This window comes from Anabrus simplex, chromosome 2 (assembly GCF_040414725.1).
Source record: "Anabrus simplex isolate iqAnaSimp1 chromosome 2, ASM4041472v1, whole genome shotgun sequence".
NCBI lineage: Eukaryota > Metazoa > Arthropoda > Insecta > Orthoptera > Tettigoniidae > Anabrus > Anabrus simplex.
Window position 1 is genome coordinate 864,707,348 of NC_090266.1, and position 18,097 is coordinate 864,725,444.

Below are 18,097 nucleotides of genomic sequence, written 5' to 3' on the forward strand. Positions count from 1 at the left end.
ATATGAAAGATATCACGGACACAATGGGGCAGTATTTTGACAAGCTCCTAAATAGCCCTAAAGAGATCTCTGTTGAGGATGTAGGACAGAAAACAATAGAGGAAGATATCCCAATTACATGGACAGAAGTAGAGCAAGCTCTCCATAGGATGAGAAGTGGTAAGTCAGCAGGAGGTGATGAAATTACAGCTGACATGATTAAAGCTGCTGGTCTGCCAGGAATACAGTGGCTGTATAGAGTTCTCAGAACAATATGGAAGGATAACGAAATACCTGAAGATTGGACAAATGGGGTGATAGTTCCTATCTTTAAGAAAGGGAGTAGAAGGAAAAGTGAAAATTACAGAGGCATTACCCTCTTATCACACGGCCTTAAAATTATGGAGAAGATCATTGAAGCCAGAGTAAGGAATATACTAGAGCCTATCTTAGAAGAGGAACAACATGGCTTTAGGACTTGGAGAAGCACAACAGATCTGATATTTGCTTTGAGGATCGTGGCAAAGAAACACTAGAAAAGAGGAAAAGACGTAATTATTGTGTTTATGGACCTTGAAAAGGCGTATGATAATGTTCCTAGATCAACTATTTGGAAAAGTCTTAGAAAACTTGGTGTCTTCTATTCATAGCAGTTATGGATACCATTTTAAAAGAAATAAAAGGAAAAGGTAATAAAGATCTTCAGGCTGTGGTGTTTGCAGACGATGTGGCAATATGGGATTAAACAGAGGAGGGAGTGCAAAATAATCTGAATGCATGGTGTAAGAAGTTTGATGATTATGGAATGAAATTGAACCCATCAAAAACAGTAGCATTGAAAATCAGCAGACATAATACAGAATGCAACATAAAAATACAGGACCACCAAGTTGAAGTAGTACACCAATTCAGTTATTTAGGAAGTGTAATGGCTAGTAATAACAGAGCTGAGATAAAAATAACAAACAGAGTAACCAAAGGCTCTAACTTTTACAGTATCGTTAGACACCTACTATGGGATGAGAAGGTCCCACAAAGAACAAAAATGACCCTGTGCAAGTCATATTTTATTCCCATCCTTACATATTCCCTGGAAACCCACACACTAACATCAAAGGATTGTAGTAGGATTCAAGCCTGTGAAATGAAATTTCTTAGAACTGCCCTCCAAAAGACCCGACTTGATCATGTGAAAAAATGAGATCTGATCTAACCTAGGTCTAAATGAATCGATGGTGGAAAGACTTAGGTCATCTAGACATCTAGACTTAAATGGTTTGGGCATGTTAAATGAATGAATAGCACATGGTTACCAAGAGAATAACAGGTAGAAGACTAAGAAGAAGATGGATGGACCAACTGAGGGACGTGGAGGGAAAAGGATGGAATTGGGAATCTGTCTTGGACAACGAAATGTTTTTGAATAGGCAACTTTGGAAGATGCTCACTTTCAAACACCCTACCCGGCTCACTGAAAGGGCAAACCGATAATGATGATCATCATTCATTTCATAAGAATGGATTTTTGGTTGTCTTTTTCTAGAAAAATCATTGATTCACATTTCTTAACATTGAATTGAAAGGAATTGTGTTTTCCCCGTTCAACCAGTGCTGTGAGGTCTTGTTGTAGTTTTTTTAAATCTTTGTTTGAATTAATCTGCCTGTAAATTTTTATGTCATCGGCATATAACTGAAATTTAGAATTCTTCAATACAGAGCCAATATAATTAACAAACAGAATGAACAACAGTGGACCTGATTTTGAACCTTTGTTTATGCCTGAAGTTACACTGTTCATAGATGAAGCTACCCCTTTGAAACTAACAAATTGAAATCTATTCCTGAAGTAAGAGTTAAAGAATTCAACCATTTCAGGGCTAAAACCAAAACTGTGAAGCTTGTTTAGAATTTTATGATGATCAATCCTATTGAATGCTTTTGTCATGTCCATCTATATGACATCCACTTGCCCTCTTTGATCTAAAATAGATGACACACAGTTTGTAAAGTTTACTAAATTTGAACTTGTTGATCTCCCTTGCATAAAGCCACGTTGTTGTGAAATTGTGTAATGACTGACTGTAGTCACCTGCATTTTGGGAAAGCAAGAGTTACCATTCTGCAGGCACTATGAGGCTAGTGAGTCCAAATAGAGGACATTACATTGAATTAATTATATTGTTAAAAGAGTTTGATGAAAAATTAGATAGTCAATTCACAACAGCGAATGTATATACAGGACATTTTCCACTCACACAGAACAATTTAATTTGAAACTTCTGCACTATAATGATAGATGAATTGAAGATTTAGGTTTGGGAAGCAAAATGCGTAGAAATTACGATTGATGAGACTTTTCAAACTTTTCACAGTTGTCTATTGCATTTGGATACATTCATAAAGGTTGAAAGATTTGTTGGTGTTTATAATGTGAATTCTAATAGGACAGTGAATGCATTGGTGAGACTTTCAATTGAATGTCTGGATCAGTTTGACTGCCGTGAAAATTTAGTTGCTTAGTCTTCCGATGGACCAGTGGTGCTTGCAGGTCAGCTGAATGGTGTGCAATGTAAATTAAAAGATGTTGCTTCTGAGACTATTCACCCACTGCTATACACAGAAGATTAATTTTGTTCTCTCTCAAGCAGTGCCATGCAAGAAATAATGTATATTCTTCGCAATGATGAGTGGCTTTGTAGCATTTAGCAGTTCTTTTAAGAGAACCAACCTGGTGGACAGTGTCCTTAAGAAAATGTTTCCTAAGCTAGCTCCAACATGGTGGAAGTATTCTAGCCATTTAATACAGACCATCGTGGAATATCGTCCTCTCTAAGTGCTCTATGAAAGTATTTTGGAGGAACTTGAGAACTGGGATAACATTACTATCAATGAGGCAAGCAAATTTCTTGTGAAGTTAATGGAATTTCACTTCTGTTTTCTTCTGAATGTTTTTAATGAAATATTTTCATTGACTGATGTTACAAATAACATCGTCTGTGACCTTAGACATTGCAGTATGCACCAGAGAAGTGAATTATTTAGAAACTCAAGTATCAACAAAGTGAAACAGTTGATTTGCTAATGCCTGAGACAGAACAGAAGAGAAATTTGATCAACCAAGGAAAAGAAGGAAGGAAGGAAGGAAGAAACTCCATTTTCCGTTAAAGATGAGTATATGAGGGTTTACTTGGAAATATGTGATATTATTCTAGCACAGTTAAAATATCACTTCTGTTCATTAGTAGATTTGTGCTTCATTGAAATGCTTGGGTGTAAGAAATTTTCATTTTTTCTGGTGATTTTCCTAAAGAGCAATTCAGTGAATAGATTTAAGTCCATAGAAAATATTTTGATATTGTATGACTTAAATCTGAAATGAGGGCAATGCTCACTTCTGAACACTTCAGAGATAATACTGTGGCTAAAATTCATTAGTTCCTATTGACTAGTGGTCTCCGTAGTGGTTTTCCTGAGCTTTATAAATTGTGCACATTGGTTACAACTGTTCCTGCTGCATCATATTCTGTAGAATGCCCTTTCTTGGCCCTAAAGCAAACACAATCTTTTGTCAGCAGTTTTCAAATTCTCCAAGTCAGAATCATCTCTCTGATGTCTACAGAGGAGGATCTTCTTGTCGCGATGAAATTACGTGAGGAGTTCTACAGTGATGTCACCAAGGAATTCTACTTGGTCCAAGAGATTTATTCCAATATGCCTTATTAACAAACAAATGCTTTTCTCTAATGATAGAGACATTAGCTCTAAAGTCTGTTTCATCATTCAAGGAAAAAACTTCTGCTACTCCAGGACATTCCTCCAATTGACTTTCAGAGGCTTGGACAGAGTAACATCAAAAGACGGTGTTACATGGACAGTGTTTTGTAAAAAGAAATACTACTAATTTATTTATTTATTTGTTTGTTTGTTTGTTTGTATCTATCTATCTATCTATCTATCTATCTGTCTATCTATCTATCTATCTATCTATCTGTCTATCTATCTATCTATCTATCTATGTATAACAGGTATACCTTCCCAATTAAAATACATGGTGAAAGACTATCTGCTACGTAATATGAACCCATTCCTTCCCAAATTATTTCATTTGGGATATTTCATTATAGTTTTACAATATGGTTTCTAACAATCAGAATAATAATGGAAATGTGGTATAAGGGTTTTCCAAACCTTTCGCACCAAGATATTCCACATCAACATATGTCGACAGTGGGTATGAATGGGATGGGTAACTTGGACATTTTGAAAAAGTTCATCCGTCATCGTTCTCTAACATTTACTTACATAACACCATTTTTTTAGATACATTACCTACATAAATTATTAAAAAGGCCAAAATAATGTCATTTGGAATAGAAACAGTAACAACGAAATTATAACCATCCAACCCAACTTACAACAGCAGATGCCATGCGTCTACCATGCTTTATTCTTTGTACAACACATTCTAAAATGTGTGAAATGCTTCTGAACAGAGCACATGGCATCCAATGTTGCACTTTTTACATATTTTCCTAGTTGCTACTTCACACAGTGCACATCAGATTTGGGGGCCTTAGGTTTCAAGGTGATGAGAGATCCCATCAAACTGCACATCAGGCAAACATTCATGAATCGACTTTCATGCTTGGCCTCCCTGCAGAAGAACATTGAGTCGCACAAATCTGCAAATATGCCCTTACAATGTAGCATGTGAAGCTCAGGAAGTCCATTTTTTCTTTTCTTCATCCTTTCACAGAATGATTACTTATGCTGACCCTTAAGTTGTTTATGCCTCTCATACTGGTCACCATCAGTAGATGTACAACGTACGGGAGAATGTTCTTCATCAGTGACATTTAGCGACATCTCTGCCTCACTGTCGACAACAGCACCTTGAATAACTTTCACACCACCACCTTCTAAGAGTTTCGAACAAACCAATTCTGCTCCCGACTGAAGCTAATGTGCTGAGGGTCTGTTCAGATCTCCACACAGTTCATAGACATCACTGCTGTCATCACTGTGCAGAGCATTCTCAGGTGGTTGTGTGAAAATAGTACCCTCAACGACATCATCTGTGTCTTCAAGGAGATTAATAATCTGTCCCATATCCAAGAAAAATAAAATAAAGTCAGGTGTCACAAATGTGGTGGTCCCAGTCATACCCACTGTTGACATATGTTGACGCGGCACTCCATTTGCTTTGCCTACAACTATACACTTCTAATAAGCAAGGATTAGTAAAAATCATGTTAAATAATACACTAAGCTATGAAATGTACAAAAAATGATTGAAATTCACATTATGTATAATGAAATATAACTTACTGAGGTGGGTGTGACATTGTGATTCATTCACACATGAAAATACTTCAACAACCAGCAGACCAAAAAGGCACAGACCTCAACAATACTTCCTTCATGCAGTAGATACCAACCTAGCAGTGATCAATTTAATATCTCATAAATGCTCCTTTTGAATATAGTTTTTGTATATATTTATGTCAACAAATGTTGACAGTGGGAAGATATGGGTCATCTGTACAAGATCCTTGAAAGACTCATACTCCATAGGCTAATGGATAAGTTACAGGCAATCTTCATACCACAGCAAGCTGGATTCAGAACTGAGAAGAGCTGTACATCTGAAGTGTTGAAACTAACGCAGCATATCGAAGATGGTTTCGAAAGGAAACAGATCACTGGAGCTGTATTTGTCAACCTTACAGCTGCATATGATACCGCCAACCATAGATGACTCCTTATGAAACTATATAATGCTACTTATGACTACCACCTTACCGGCTTCATAAGGAACCTCCTTGAAAATAGAAGATTTTTTGTTGAATTTCAGGGGAAGCACATAGGAATGGATTACTTCAGGGAAGTGTGCCATCTCCGTCATTGTTTTACATCTACACCTATGACCAGCTGCTACCCAAAGGAACACAGAGCTTTATCTATGCAAATGACTGTGCAATTACCACTCAAGACACCTGCTTTGATGCTATTGAGCAGAAATTATCTAATGCACTTTCAGTGCTGTCTGCTTACTACAAGGAGAATCAGCTGAGACCGAACCCCAGTAAAACTCAGACTTGTGCCTTCCACCTCAAAAATAAAATGGCAAACAGAACTCTCAAAATCACTTGGGAAGGAACCACACTAGAACACTGCATCACACTAAAATATCTTGGAGTTACCCTTGATCATGCTCTCACTTACCAGAAACACTGCTTGAACACCAAGCAAAAAGTGGCAGCCAGAAATAATATTATAATATTATTATATATATTATATAATATTATAAGGAAGATAATGGGTACTACCTGGGGGGGGGGGGGGAGATTCCAATACTGTGAGAAACTCTTCCATTGCTCTATGTTACTCTGTAGCGGAATATGCATCCCCAGTATGGTACAAGTCAAGTCATGCTAGGAAGGTAGATGTTGCTCTAAATGATACCTGTCGCATCATTATCGGCTGTGTAAAACCTACTTCTTTGGACAAATTGTACAATCTTGCTGGTATTGCCCCTCCTGATATCCATCGAGAGGTTGCAGCAAAAAACGAGAGGAAGAAGGCGGAAACATCTGAAGCTCACCCTCTGTATGTATACAGGCCAGTTACTCCAAGACTCAAATGAAGGAAAAGCTTCATCAGAACAACAGAGGCTCTAAACGGGACACCTCAGTAATCCTGAATTGATATGTGGCATGCAAGCTGCACTCGCTCCGAAGAATGGCTGACACCAAGTGAAGAACTACCACCTGGTCACATGGAAAAATGGAGTACTTGGAGATCACTGAACAGATTACGGGCAGGGTTGACAAGATGTAAAAGCAACCTACAGAAGTGGGATTTCAACGTCGAGTCCTCATTGTGCGAGTGTGATGCAATCCAGACGACGTCTCATTTGTTGCAGTGTAGTAGGTGCGCTAAAACATGCACAGTACAAGATCTACTTCAGGCAACTGAAAATGCACTGGATGTCTCCAATTTCTGGGTTAAAGTAGTATAGACGTTTTTTTTTTTATAAGTATGACTTTGTCTATAATGTATATAATTCAGTAAGAGTATATATGTGTGTGTGTATTTTTAGTACTAATGCTTCTGATATGAATAAATAAATGAATAATTATAATGATAGTTATAATACAAACCATAATAAGAATAAATACTTTACCACAATGATGATGATATAGGCTTTATGTCCTACTAACTACTTTTAGTGCTTTTGGAAGTACCAAGGTGCCAGAATTTAGTCCTACAGGAGTTTTTTTACATGCTAGTAAATCTAGCGTCATGAGGCTGACATAATTGAGCACCTTCAAATACCACCTGACTGAGCCAGGATCGAACATGCCAAGTTGGGGTCAGAAAACCAGCGCCTCAGCCATTCGCGCCACTCATCCCGGCTTAACACAATGAGCACATATAGAACTATATGAATTAATTACATGTCTGTGACAATTATTACTTACTGAATTTGCACAGATATATGAATCTTAGCCATATTAATAATAAACAATAACGATTATGATAAAGAATAATTATCTGACAAATAGCAGTGAAACAAGAGTATTATTGAGATAAAAATATACAAAGAAACTAAAATAGAATGCATATAACATACAATCGAAGGTAGCTGAAGTAATGGCCACCTTGGAAAAAATGCCCCAGTGCAGCAGACAATGTCAAATATGTATGTGTAGAAAATGGTTGCTGTCTAACCAACTCAAATTTCTGAGTAAGTTTTTATTAGCAATAATAATACTTAATGTCCCACTACCTACCTTTACAGATTTTAGAGATGCCAAAATGCCAAAAATGTTGTCCCAACGGATTCCTTTCATATGCCAGTATACCTACCTATCAAATATTGGCATATTTGAGAGCCTTCAAAACCTACCGCTGGACTGAGCCAGGATTGCAGGGGCGAATGCTGGTCATGAAAGTCAGACTTGCTCTCCCATTCGTGAAAGTTGGTGGGGTGGGACATGCATAGTTCTGAATGAATAACATTTATAAACCCAATAATCGCTAAATCACATGAACATTTTAATCATCGGTTACATGAACATGCATTCAAACTGGTTACGTCACACCTTCAAGAATGGCCAAATGGCCAAAAGCAACCCTTTTTCCATCGACAACATAGCTAATGATGATAGCCTCTCCTGACCTTAAGTCAATCTGCAATATGTATTAATGCGTCTCAGTGTTGAAAAAGAACATTCTGCAGAGGATGTAGTAGCAGGAATTGTTGCTACAAATTTGATGAGCTTGAAAATTTCTGGCATACCCATGTACAATTTATTAGTATGCATAAACTGCATTAAGTCTGAAACATTTTTCTCTTTAAAATCAGAAGATGAATACATCACACTTAATTTGATTTTTAAGCGAACAATGTCGAAAAATGACCCATTGGTCTTTTCTAGGGCAGTAACATCACAGTCTGGAAACCTATTTCTGTGCTTCTCAAACAAATCACAATCCAACAGCGAGAAGAACACAAATTTCTTTATGCATTTAAAACGCTCTCCTATTTGGACAAGTACATTGTCAATAATTTCATTGAATAGACGTTTGTATTTGGTTTTTCTGGTTCATCACTAATTCTTCGATCTTTAGAGCACGGCTGTCCTCCATAAACATCAATTTCAGTATCAACATGTCCATACAAACTATCAAAATCTTCATCTCTCATAGACTGGATATTTAAAAAGAGCTCCTCAACCTTCTTGCAACAGTACTGAATATCCAGACTTTTTGTTTGTAAAATATTGAACACAGTATCGGAGAATGAAAAAATCTTGGAGAACACTGTCAGCAGAAATCTAGTGTTGAACTTGTGCTTTCAATGTAGTGTCATCATCTCAGTCTTTCAGATGAGCTGCCAGAAGAGGATCATATTCACTTATAATTTGTAGAAGTTCGATGTAATTCCCTCTGTTTATGGAAGTTGCAGACTCATCATGTCCATGAAATGGTAGTTTCTGTTTTGCTAAAAAACACACTGCATTGATCAGTCGTTTAAATATGTCACGATTTTTCTTTACCTTTTCATTATGAAGTTGTTCACTGATGCTATTCTGTTCATCCAGCTGGTGGTTGATCCTTGTACGCCCAAAGCTATTTAACTGCAAGAAACACTTCATATGGTTTACAGATTTCTCATGTCTTGTAATGGACAGTGTCAAGGTGTTCAAATTGTCAAAGCCACTTTTACACCATACACCGTTATCAGCAGAAAATAGTAAACACGGCCAGCAAAACAGTCTATTCAGTTTCTTGGACCCTGTCAAACAGTGCGTATTATTATATTGAGATACAGAGAAAAAAAGGTACATATTCTCTATTTTTCTTCCTGTGCTGTGTCTTTAAATCTGGCAGCACCAGACAGGGCCTGCCATTCTTAAAAATGTCTGTTTTCTCTTGGATAGTCCTCTGAGAAAATGGATTTGATAACAAGCTGTCAATAATGCACGGTTCGGAACCCACTGCAGCACATCAAATCATTCAGAATAGATGATCAGGAACTTAGAGTACACTACTCACTGACACAAGACACTAGATATGTAGCTCTCAGACCAGAGCTTCCAACTACACATTACAAACGTGACAGCTTGCAACCAGCCTTGGAGAGAAGAAACCTGTGCGCGCATACATTTCTCGCTGTGTCGAAAGCTCCGCTGAAGCTCCCAAGACACGAGCAAGCCTCGTTGGACTCACCAAGATATATGATGCAACATGCGATTTGTATAATGCAGATCTATTACAGATATGGTACATATTGTAATTTTTTATAACTCGCCTGCTTTAGAAAAATATTGCGCTTGCTCAGCAAGCGTAGCATGCTCGGAGAAATCACCCCTGCAGGATTGAATATGCCACCTTGGGCTGAGGTAGCCAGTGCTCTACCATCTGAGTCACTAAACCCAGCAAGTATATGCAACATGGCTGTTAGATGCATATTGGCTATGACCACAATATGAGGGAACCCAGGACAAAATACGATAGCTGATTTGGGGAGCATGTTGGTACATCAAAACAATTACTCATTTAAACTCTTAACATTCATACAGAATTATATTTAGAATTTAAAATGTATTATTATTGAAATTTTTATCTTAGTTTTCCCAGTAGGGAGGGTAAAACAGTGCAAAAATAAACAACACACAAAAATTAAATAAAAAGTGGGAATATGCACTAAAGAACCTGAAATATTAATCATATATATTAAACAAAGATCTCTCCCCTTTAATGAAAAGTAACATTTTTCAGTCAATGTAGAGGTTGTTAAAAGCTAAGCTAAGTCATCTGCGTACAGGCCATGAAGGCCCTGGGAGTGGTGGAAGGTAAAGGGTTCCACTAATCGCAACCTCGGCACTTGATGGGGTAGAGTGGTTAGCTCTATGCCCGGCCGCCTTTGCCCCCAGGAATTAACCTGGTACTCATTTTTGGTGTAGGCTGAGTGAACCTCAGGGCCACATGCACCTCCGGAAGCAGAAATCTCATTTCTTAAATTTTACGACTTGCTGACGAGGATTCGAACCCACGTCCTTCCGGGCGAACCGAGTACGCCTTTACCGCCTCGGCCAGGCAGCCCCTATGTAGAAGTTGTAGTCATGTTTAATTTTGTCATCACTATAAGTACCTGCACAAGAATTATGTACCCACTGTAAACATTTTGAACTTCTGATCCAACCTTCAGCGGATTTGGAGCAATTTTAACAGTAGTAGAAACACTTAGCATCGTAGTCTTTTATGGTCTCAGTCTTTATTTTTTACTGTGTTCCTTTTGCTGTCAGATTAGGACATTTTCTTGCTGATTTTTTGGCTTTCCAAGTAGTTTTATTCTTTGGCACTACCAGTGTTACCTTGAAAGAAGTCAAAATGGCTCTTTTTCCCCCTCTTGCAGGATTTTTTACTTTTTCCCTGAGCAACTTATCAAAATGACATGATATTTTCTGGGGAACATGTGGGATGAAATGTTCCATCATTCTAAGTTCTAGCTACTGGTGATGGCAATCTATCTCCATCAGATCCTGAAGCAGAAGATGATAGCAGTTACTGCCACTAAAATTGCCTACTGTTGTCCACCACAATTATGGTATTTGGAGTTTGCTCTATTATGAGATCTCCGTGAATGTCCATTGGATTTGCTGGGAGAAAGTCATCTGCTGTAAATATGTTCCTGTCTATTGGCCAAACACCTGTCTTTCTGAGTCCATAGACAGAGGGTCGTTACCATTGCAGCTCTTAAATAAACTGCTCCAAAATGTGATGCTGTCTAAAACAAGGTCACCGTTCTCCCTGGATTTGATCTTAGCCATTTCCTTTCTTCATGCTCGTAACATTTACTGAGAGGATCTATGAGAGACATGTCTAATGCCAGCAGACAATAGAAATGGTGCAGACGAAAGCATAGCATGATTACCCTCTTTCTCTTGCCATGTCGATTAAGTCCAGGTTCTTTGTATGTGAAGAATGCTCATCTAGCAAGAGTAGGACTGGTGATTCTTTTGAAGCTCTGGGAAAGACTACAATTTTTTTGAAATATGAAATAAAAGATTCCTTCATGATTCAGTCACTCTCATGGACTTGAACCTAGAACTCAGGCAGGCAGCTCAATTTGAAATTCCAGCTGCATTTGTTTGCTCAGAAATATCAACACTGGGGACATGCAAGAGCTAGCAGCAGAAAAACAAATCTCAGCAATCACATTTTCTCTCTTTTCATCTGAAGTGACTATGCCGAATTGTCATTGCTCTCTCTCTGACAGAATGTGGCTTTAACTTCAGGGATTTACTGTAATTCTCACCTCATAAGCATTAAATATCCTTTGGTCAACAATGCCAGACAACTAATCAAGGAAACTAGAGATTGCCACTTTATTGTCATTAATGGCACAGGCCTTCAAAGTTCTTAGTTTCCTGAAAGAAGTTCTTGAATATCTTGCAAGAAATCTATATAGCCAATCTTCTCCTTCCAGCTGAGTAGTTTTATTGAATGGATAACTGCAACCTTTCCCTTCTGCAAGCTGATAAGTTGATGACTTTATTTCTTTACTTAACTTAAAAAATCCTAACTTTTTCCCTTTTTAAATGTACTGTTACAGCTTCTTCCTTCCAATACTGAAAATGTTACCCATCTTCTTCAAAACTCAGGATTGCCTCCAATTGTTTTACATGTCATTCCAGCATTGTTCAGATGCTTTGAAAGAGCCCATTTCACCTTTAATTACAGGAGCAACCATGGCCTTCATTGTTTCAAAGTCCTATTTTTGTTGTGTTGTTTTCTTTATGTAACCACAGACCATCTGAGAGGGAAGAAAAGACATAACTGACTATTATGTTCATGGTTAAAAGCGGCACAGGGTAAAATGGAGGCCAATACAAAGTTTTGCTCTATATGTAGTAGGCCTACTAGGATTAATTACATGCTCATGAAAACTAAAACATTCCTGCTTTAACATCAGTGCTGCTATAGATATTCAATGAAATGCACATATTCAATTAGCAACAATTATTGCCATTACATTTCAACATTGAAACATTGAAAATAATGAAATTTTGCAATTCAGAAACTTGAAAACAAAGTAAGTTCAAGATAACTCACATCCCTCAGTATAATGTAGGCTACTGTTTTTGTAAGTATGTAATTTTAATGTAATATTATGCCTTTAAGAAATAAGTCCCCTGATATACTTGAATATGATCATAAAATGTATTTCATATAATTATATGGTCATAATTTCAAATGTTCTCCTAATTTATCCGTGAAATCTAACAAAAACAACATACCATAATAAAAATCAACATGGAATGATACCAATTCTCTGTTCTTTGATGGTAATCTTCATATCTGAGAATGAAAACCAACAATACACTATTCACTATAAATGAACATGTTCTATCATGAATCACAATTAAACACAGTTACCTTCTTTGACATCTTCAAACATGCTGTTGCCACCACGAGTATTAAAACATGGTGTGCCTCTCCATTTTTCTGCCTCTTGAATGAGGAGAAGCAGATTATTTAGCTCCTGATTAAGGATAATCTCACTTGCAACAAGTCTGAATCGTGTTGATTCCACTTTAATTTCACAAGCATTTAAGCTTCCTGCAACAATAAAGACAGAACATTTCTTTTCTGTACAAATTATCTCAACATAAATATCAAAGTCAATATAATCAATGCATAAAAATAGTTCTACAGTACCATACTGGTTTTAGTTTTCCAATGAGTAAAATGAAGACCATTGTTTTCCAACCAGAAGAAAAATTGATTCACAGTTGTTGACTAATGGTAACTCAGAAGGACTGTCAGCATAGCAATTTGCAAAGTTTGTGCTTTAAATATTTACTTCAGTAAGTTAAGTTTCTAACAGATCAATTGTTAGGGGGCTTATTTTATGGTGAATAAAAATCTTAAATTTTGGTATTAAAATGGTATTTGTTAAATTCTATTTTATACAAAAAAGCAACATAAAGTTAATGCTATTTTGCATTAAAATTAAATATGTTTATAGCCCTTATTGTACAACATAGTGCATATTTCAACAAAAATAACAGATCTAAACTAAGAAGGCAACCTTGAGGCTTTCATTTTGTGGCTTTTAACAGTACAGATAGACAGTTATGTATGGTTATTACTTACTGGTATCTATTGCATGGAGAAACCAGTGGCTACGCTACAATCTATAAGATATTAAAGCTGCATTTAAAATACAAAATATAAGGCATAGCAATCATTTTTTCATTTAAATAAAATAAATTCTACATGAAATCTGTGAACATAGAATATTATAATTTTAAGAGATATTTTTACAATTACTATCCTACTTGAAGAGATCAAGCACAATTAATTCCTCAGGCATGGAGACTGGGTGTTCATGTTCATTCTAATACACAACTCTTCACCTGTATAAAACATCTCACTACCAACCACCAGAGAAATACTCAGTAAAGAATACATTCCCTCACATCAGGAAAATCATCTGGCTGTAAAAATGGGCCTAATCCATACATTGTGCAGACTCCCAAGTAATAGTGAAAAGGCTAAGAAGAAGGTTATTTTATGTCCCAATAAATACTGGTACCTTTAAGATTTTTGAAGACACCGAGGTACCAGAATTTTGTTCCAGAAAAGGTCCTTTATGTCCCATTAAATGTACCAACACAAGCCTGATGTACCTAAACACCATCAAATACCACCCAACGGAACCAGAACTGAACCCGAAAACTTGGGCTCAGAAGCCCAGCACTCCACTGTCCGAGTCACTCGGCTGGTGGTTGTGGAAAAGAGTTCATTTCTATGAATCCACATCTTGTTCTTTCTCTACATCTTAATTTTTATACTGTAATGTGAATCTGATAAAAGAGGATTGACAAGAAAGATAAAAGATGAAAATACGTACTGTACACTGGTTTTAAACCTGATCAAAATATTGTATGTTAAAGCTAGAATCCACTTTTATATATGCAAACCACACATGGATACTATTAATCTGCATGTGTGAAGCTCTATTATAATAGGGATGTGTCATGCAAAACTTGTCCGCTAGGCTAGCATATGTGCTTTCTACTTCTCAATTGTTTTACATGAGACTTATATGGAGTATTTCTAAATTTAATGATAAACAAAATGCAACTGTTACTTTAAATGCATGAAAATGACATTACCATATTCTACTCATGTTTTGAAAGAAATGGCAAATAATATAGGTGCAATGACGATTGAGGATCTGAAAGCGGAATTGAAGGAAAAGGGTGGAAAATTATCCAGAAAGAAGCAAGCTGACTGAAAGAGAAGGACTAAAAGTAGCAATATTTTATTTTAGTGTGTTTGTTAAGATTGAATTCTCTAAGTGCAAATAGCCTTTAGAAAGCATTAGGTTAGAGGTGTACATAAAGCACGATATTGGTATGACTACAGTACCAGAGACTACATCCAGTACTACTGAATTGAATTTTTCTTCAGTGCACAAGTTTCAAGACCTAGTTTCAGGTTATAAGACAGATATAAATATTTTAAATTTAGAACTGATGAATTACTTCGTGTTCAGGAAGTCTGGAATTGATGGTGCTCCAGTATGAAATTATATGTCACTCTGTCATTCAGGGTACAGCACCGCACATGGTGTTATGGCTGCTTCCCTACTTCTAAATATTCTTGCTCTCAGGATTATTTCCTAGGTGCCGGTGCCAATCAATGATAATATTGAAGGTACAGCATTCTCCTTATGCCTTCATCTTTCACCAAAAATTATTGAATAATAGTGAAAATGAAAATCCTCAGCCTGTTTCTAGTCATTCGACCAAGTCAGGAATGGAATGAATGAAGCCTCCATCTAGCGGTGAGGATAGGGATTGTGCCGACTGCTGAAGCCTACCACTCACCTCTTGGGCAATGATTAATGGCTGACAGATGAAATGAAATGAAATGAAATGAAATGAAATGAAATGAAATGAAATTAAATTAAATTAAATTAAATTAAATTAAATTAAATTAAACTGGTGTATGTTGCTGGAATGAAAGATGACAGGGAAAACTGGAATACCCGGAGAAAAACCTGTCCTGCCTCAGTTTTGTCTAGCATACATATATCACATGGAGTGACCCAGATTTGAAACACAGAACTCGGCAGTGAGAGGTCAGCACATTGCCGCATAAGCCACGGGGGCTCATTGAATAATAATAATAAAGAATGTTATTGTTTTTACATCCCACTTACTACTTTTACGGTATTGGGAGATGTCAAGATGCCAGAATTCTCCAACCTGCCAGTAAATCTACCGACACAAGGCTGACATATTTGAGCACCATCAAATACCACTGGTCTGAGCCAGGATCGAACCTGCCAAGTTGGTCTTAGAAGGCCAGCGCTCTGCCGTACGAGCTACTCACCCTGGCTAAAATTATTGAAATAGCTCATATTATTAACTAATCAGCTAATTAACTAATTACAAACTTATTATAAAATTATTTCTCAGAATTAATTATTTCATTCACTCACTTCAGTAATGACAAAATCTTCAACTGCAAAATGCTTCGAGCAGACATTGATATTATAAGTTGCACTTTTATTTCTTAGGTCCTGTCTATGAAGCGCATGCAACCACTTTTTATGAAAGGGTTCATCCTTAGGAAATTGATGGTATGAATAAGATTGATCATCATTTTGGAACATTGGAATAGTGCAATATTCAAGCAAACCAGTTTTCTTGTTTTCTTTTCTTCTGTTGTGATATATTAAAACATTAACTTCGCCAATTAACTAGACAACTTCCATTAAAAACACAGAGGAACAAATGATGATTGACAAGTGCATACCGTGTAGCACCCGTGAGACATCCAGTGGTAGTGTTTCAGTACATCCCTTTTGCACTCGTGTACTCTGTAATGATATAAACATGGACATGACCATGATATGAAGAGAGAGAGATGTGGTTTACCAACAGTGCCACTACATCTCATTCTACTGACAGAAATATTTCTAATAAGATTTTAAATTTAAATAAATCAAATGTGTTATTTGGAAAACAAACTTCTTTATCCTGATCAAACCCCTTGACACCAACCTCCATGTGTCATATAGACCTCCTTTCCTTCACATGTTGCCAACCTCCATGCATGGTATAGACCCCTGTAAGCCTAAATTCATTTTACTTTAGCTAGTAAAATTTTAAAGTTGTCAAGATGGAAATGTTATATCTTTGAAGGTGGTGATCTCTGCCTTCCTTGTATGTAAGAATCAGCCCAAATCAGTGTTTCTATTTTCCTTTCTAAAGTGTTTGAAATAGTCTGACCCAGGGTCTCGTCACTCGCATAGATCCTACACTTCCGTCGGCTATGCTCAGACCAAAGACAATAGTAAGGGGTGACTCTAAACGTTATTTTTCACTTCTGTACGCAACAGCTGCCTTAAAGACTGCTGGGAATTGCACGCCTCTGTCGGACTGAGGTCTGAACTAAAATTACCGGGCGGGCGATTTTAATCATTTAGCGCATCGGGTCCCCAGGTTCTCATCCTCACTCCCCACTCTCAAATATATTCATTTCTTTTTTTTCTTTCTTTCTCTTACCTTTTTCTGAAATAGTTCATTCTGAACAATGATACACCTGGAGGTTGGCCTGTGCTGCTTTATTATTATAATTTTTTTTTTTTTTTGCTGGAGAAAAGAAGCTTACCAGCCTGCGCTGCTTTATTATTATTATTATTATTATTATTATTATTATTATTATTATTATTATTATTATTATTATTATTATTATTATTATTATCTCACATAGCCATGAAGGAAGGGAGTGACCAGAGGTGAGTGGGATTGGCAATCCTTATTTCAGGTTAAGAACTATGACAGAAATAGACACTAACATCACCACGGACGTCAGTCCTCTTTAACACTATAAGCCAACCTCAACAGTCAACAGTATCAAGATATGCCACTTACACAGGAAATGAAATGTGCATACAATGTAAGAAAGAAAGAAAGAAAGAAAGAAAGAAAGCAAGCCATACACAAAACCAGAATGATTATAGGAAACTCGTAATTTACTGTAGTCTCAAAGCAGTATACACAAGTTGATGAAAAACAGATGCAGGGAAAGGAAAAGTGACCCCAGTGAGTGGAAAGATGTCTAACAAAAACAATTAAGGGACAGTGGGAAAGCTTACACCAGTAAAAAAAGGTAAGAATGTAGAAGAACATAAGAAACCAACAGATAATGTTGATTGTAAATGCAGGAGTATACTAAGTCAAGAGGTGGTGATTTATACCATCAATCTACACAAGGAAACATCCTGTAATGAAATATACATCCACTAGAGTGCAGCAGAAATTTAAGTCTAATTGCTCTCAAGCAGAAAGAGGTCAGACCAAAGAGAATGAGTTGTCCCCCTGTGGGTGGGGGCAGTAGAATAACACCCACAGCATCCCCTGCCTGAAAAATGTTAGGATTTGTACTTCTTTTGTATCTGCTAGACGATGGCAAGTCTCTGGCAGAGTAGTGTTTGAAGAAACAGAGACATGATAGCACATACTCTGTTCCTACATATTGCACCAAAACGCTCCACATCATTCAATCAATCATCTGCAGTTAG

The 18,097-nt window shown here is 36.9% G+C and overlaps 1 protein-coding gene across 1 annotated transcript in view; it reads right to left on the bottom strand.

Annotated features, from left to right (window-relative positions):
• The window catches only part of LOC136863719 (uncharacterized), a 464,789-nt gene that overhangs the window by 268,144 nt on the left and 178,548 nt on the right, over positions 1-18,097 (bottom strand). The window contains exon 4 of the mRNA XM_067140077.2: positions 12,931-13,113. Within this exon, the coding sequence (XP_066996178.2) occupies positions 12,931-13,113 (183 nt within the window). The remainder of the gene's footprint in view (positions 1-12,930; positions 13,114-18,097) is intronic.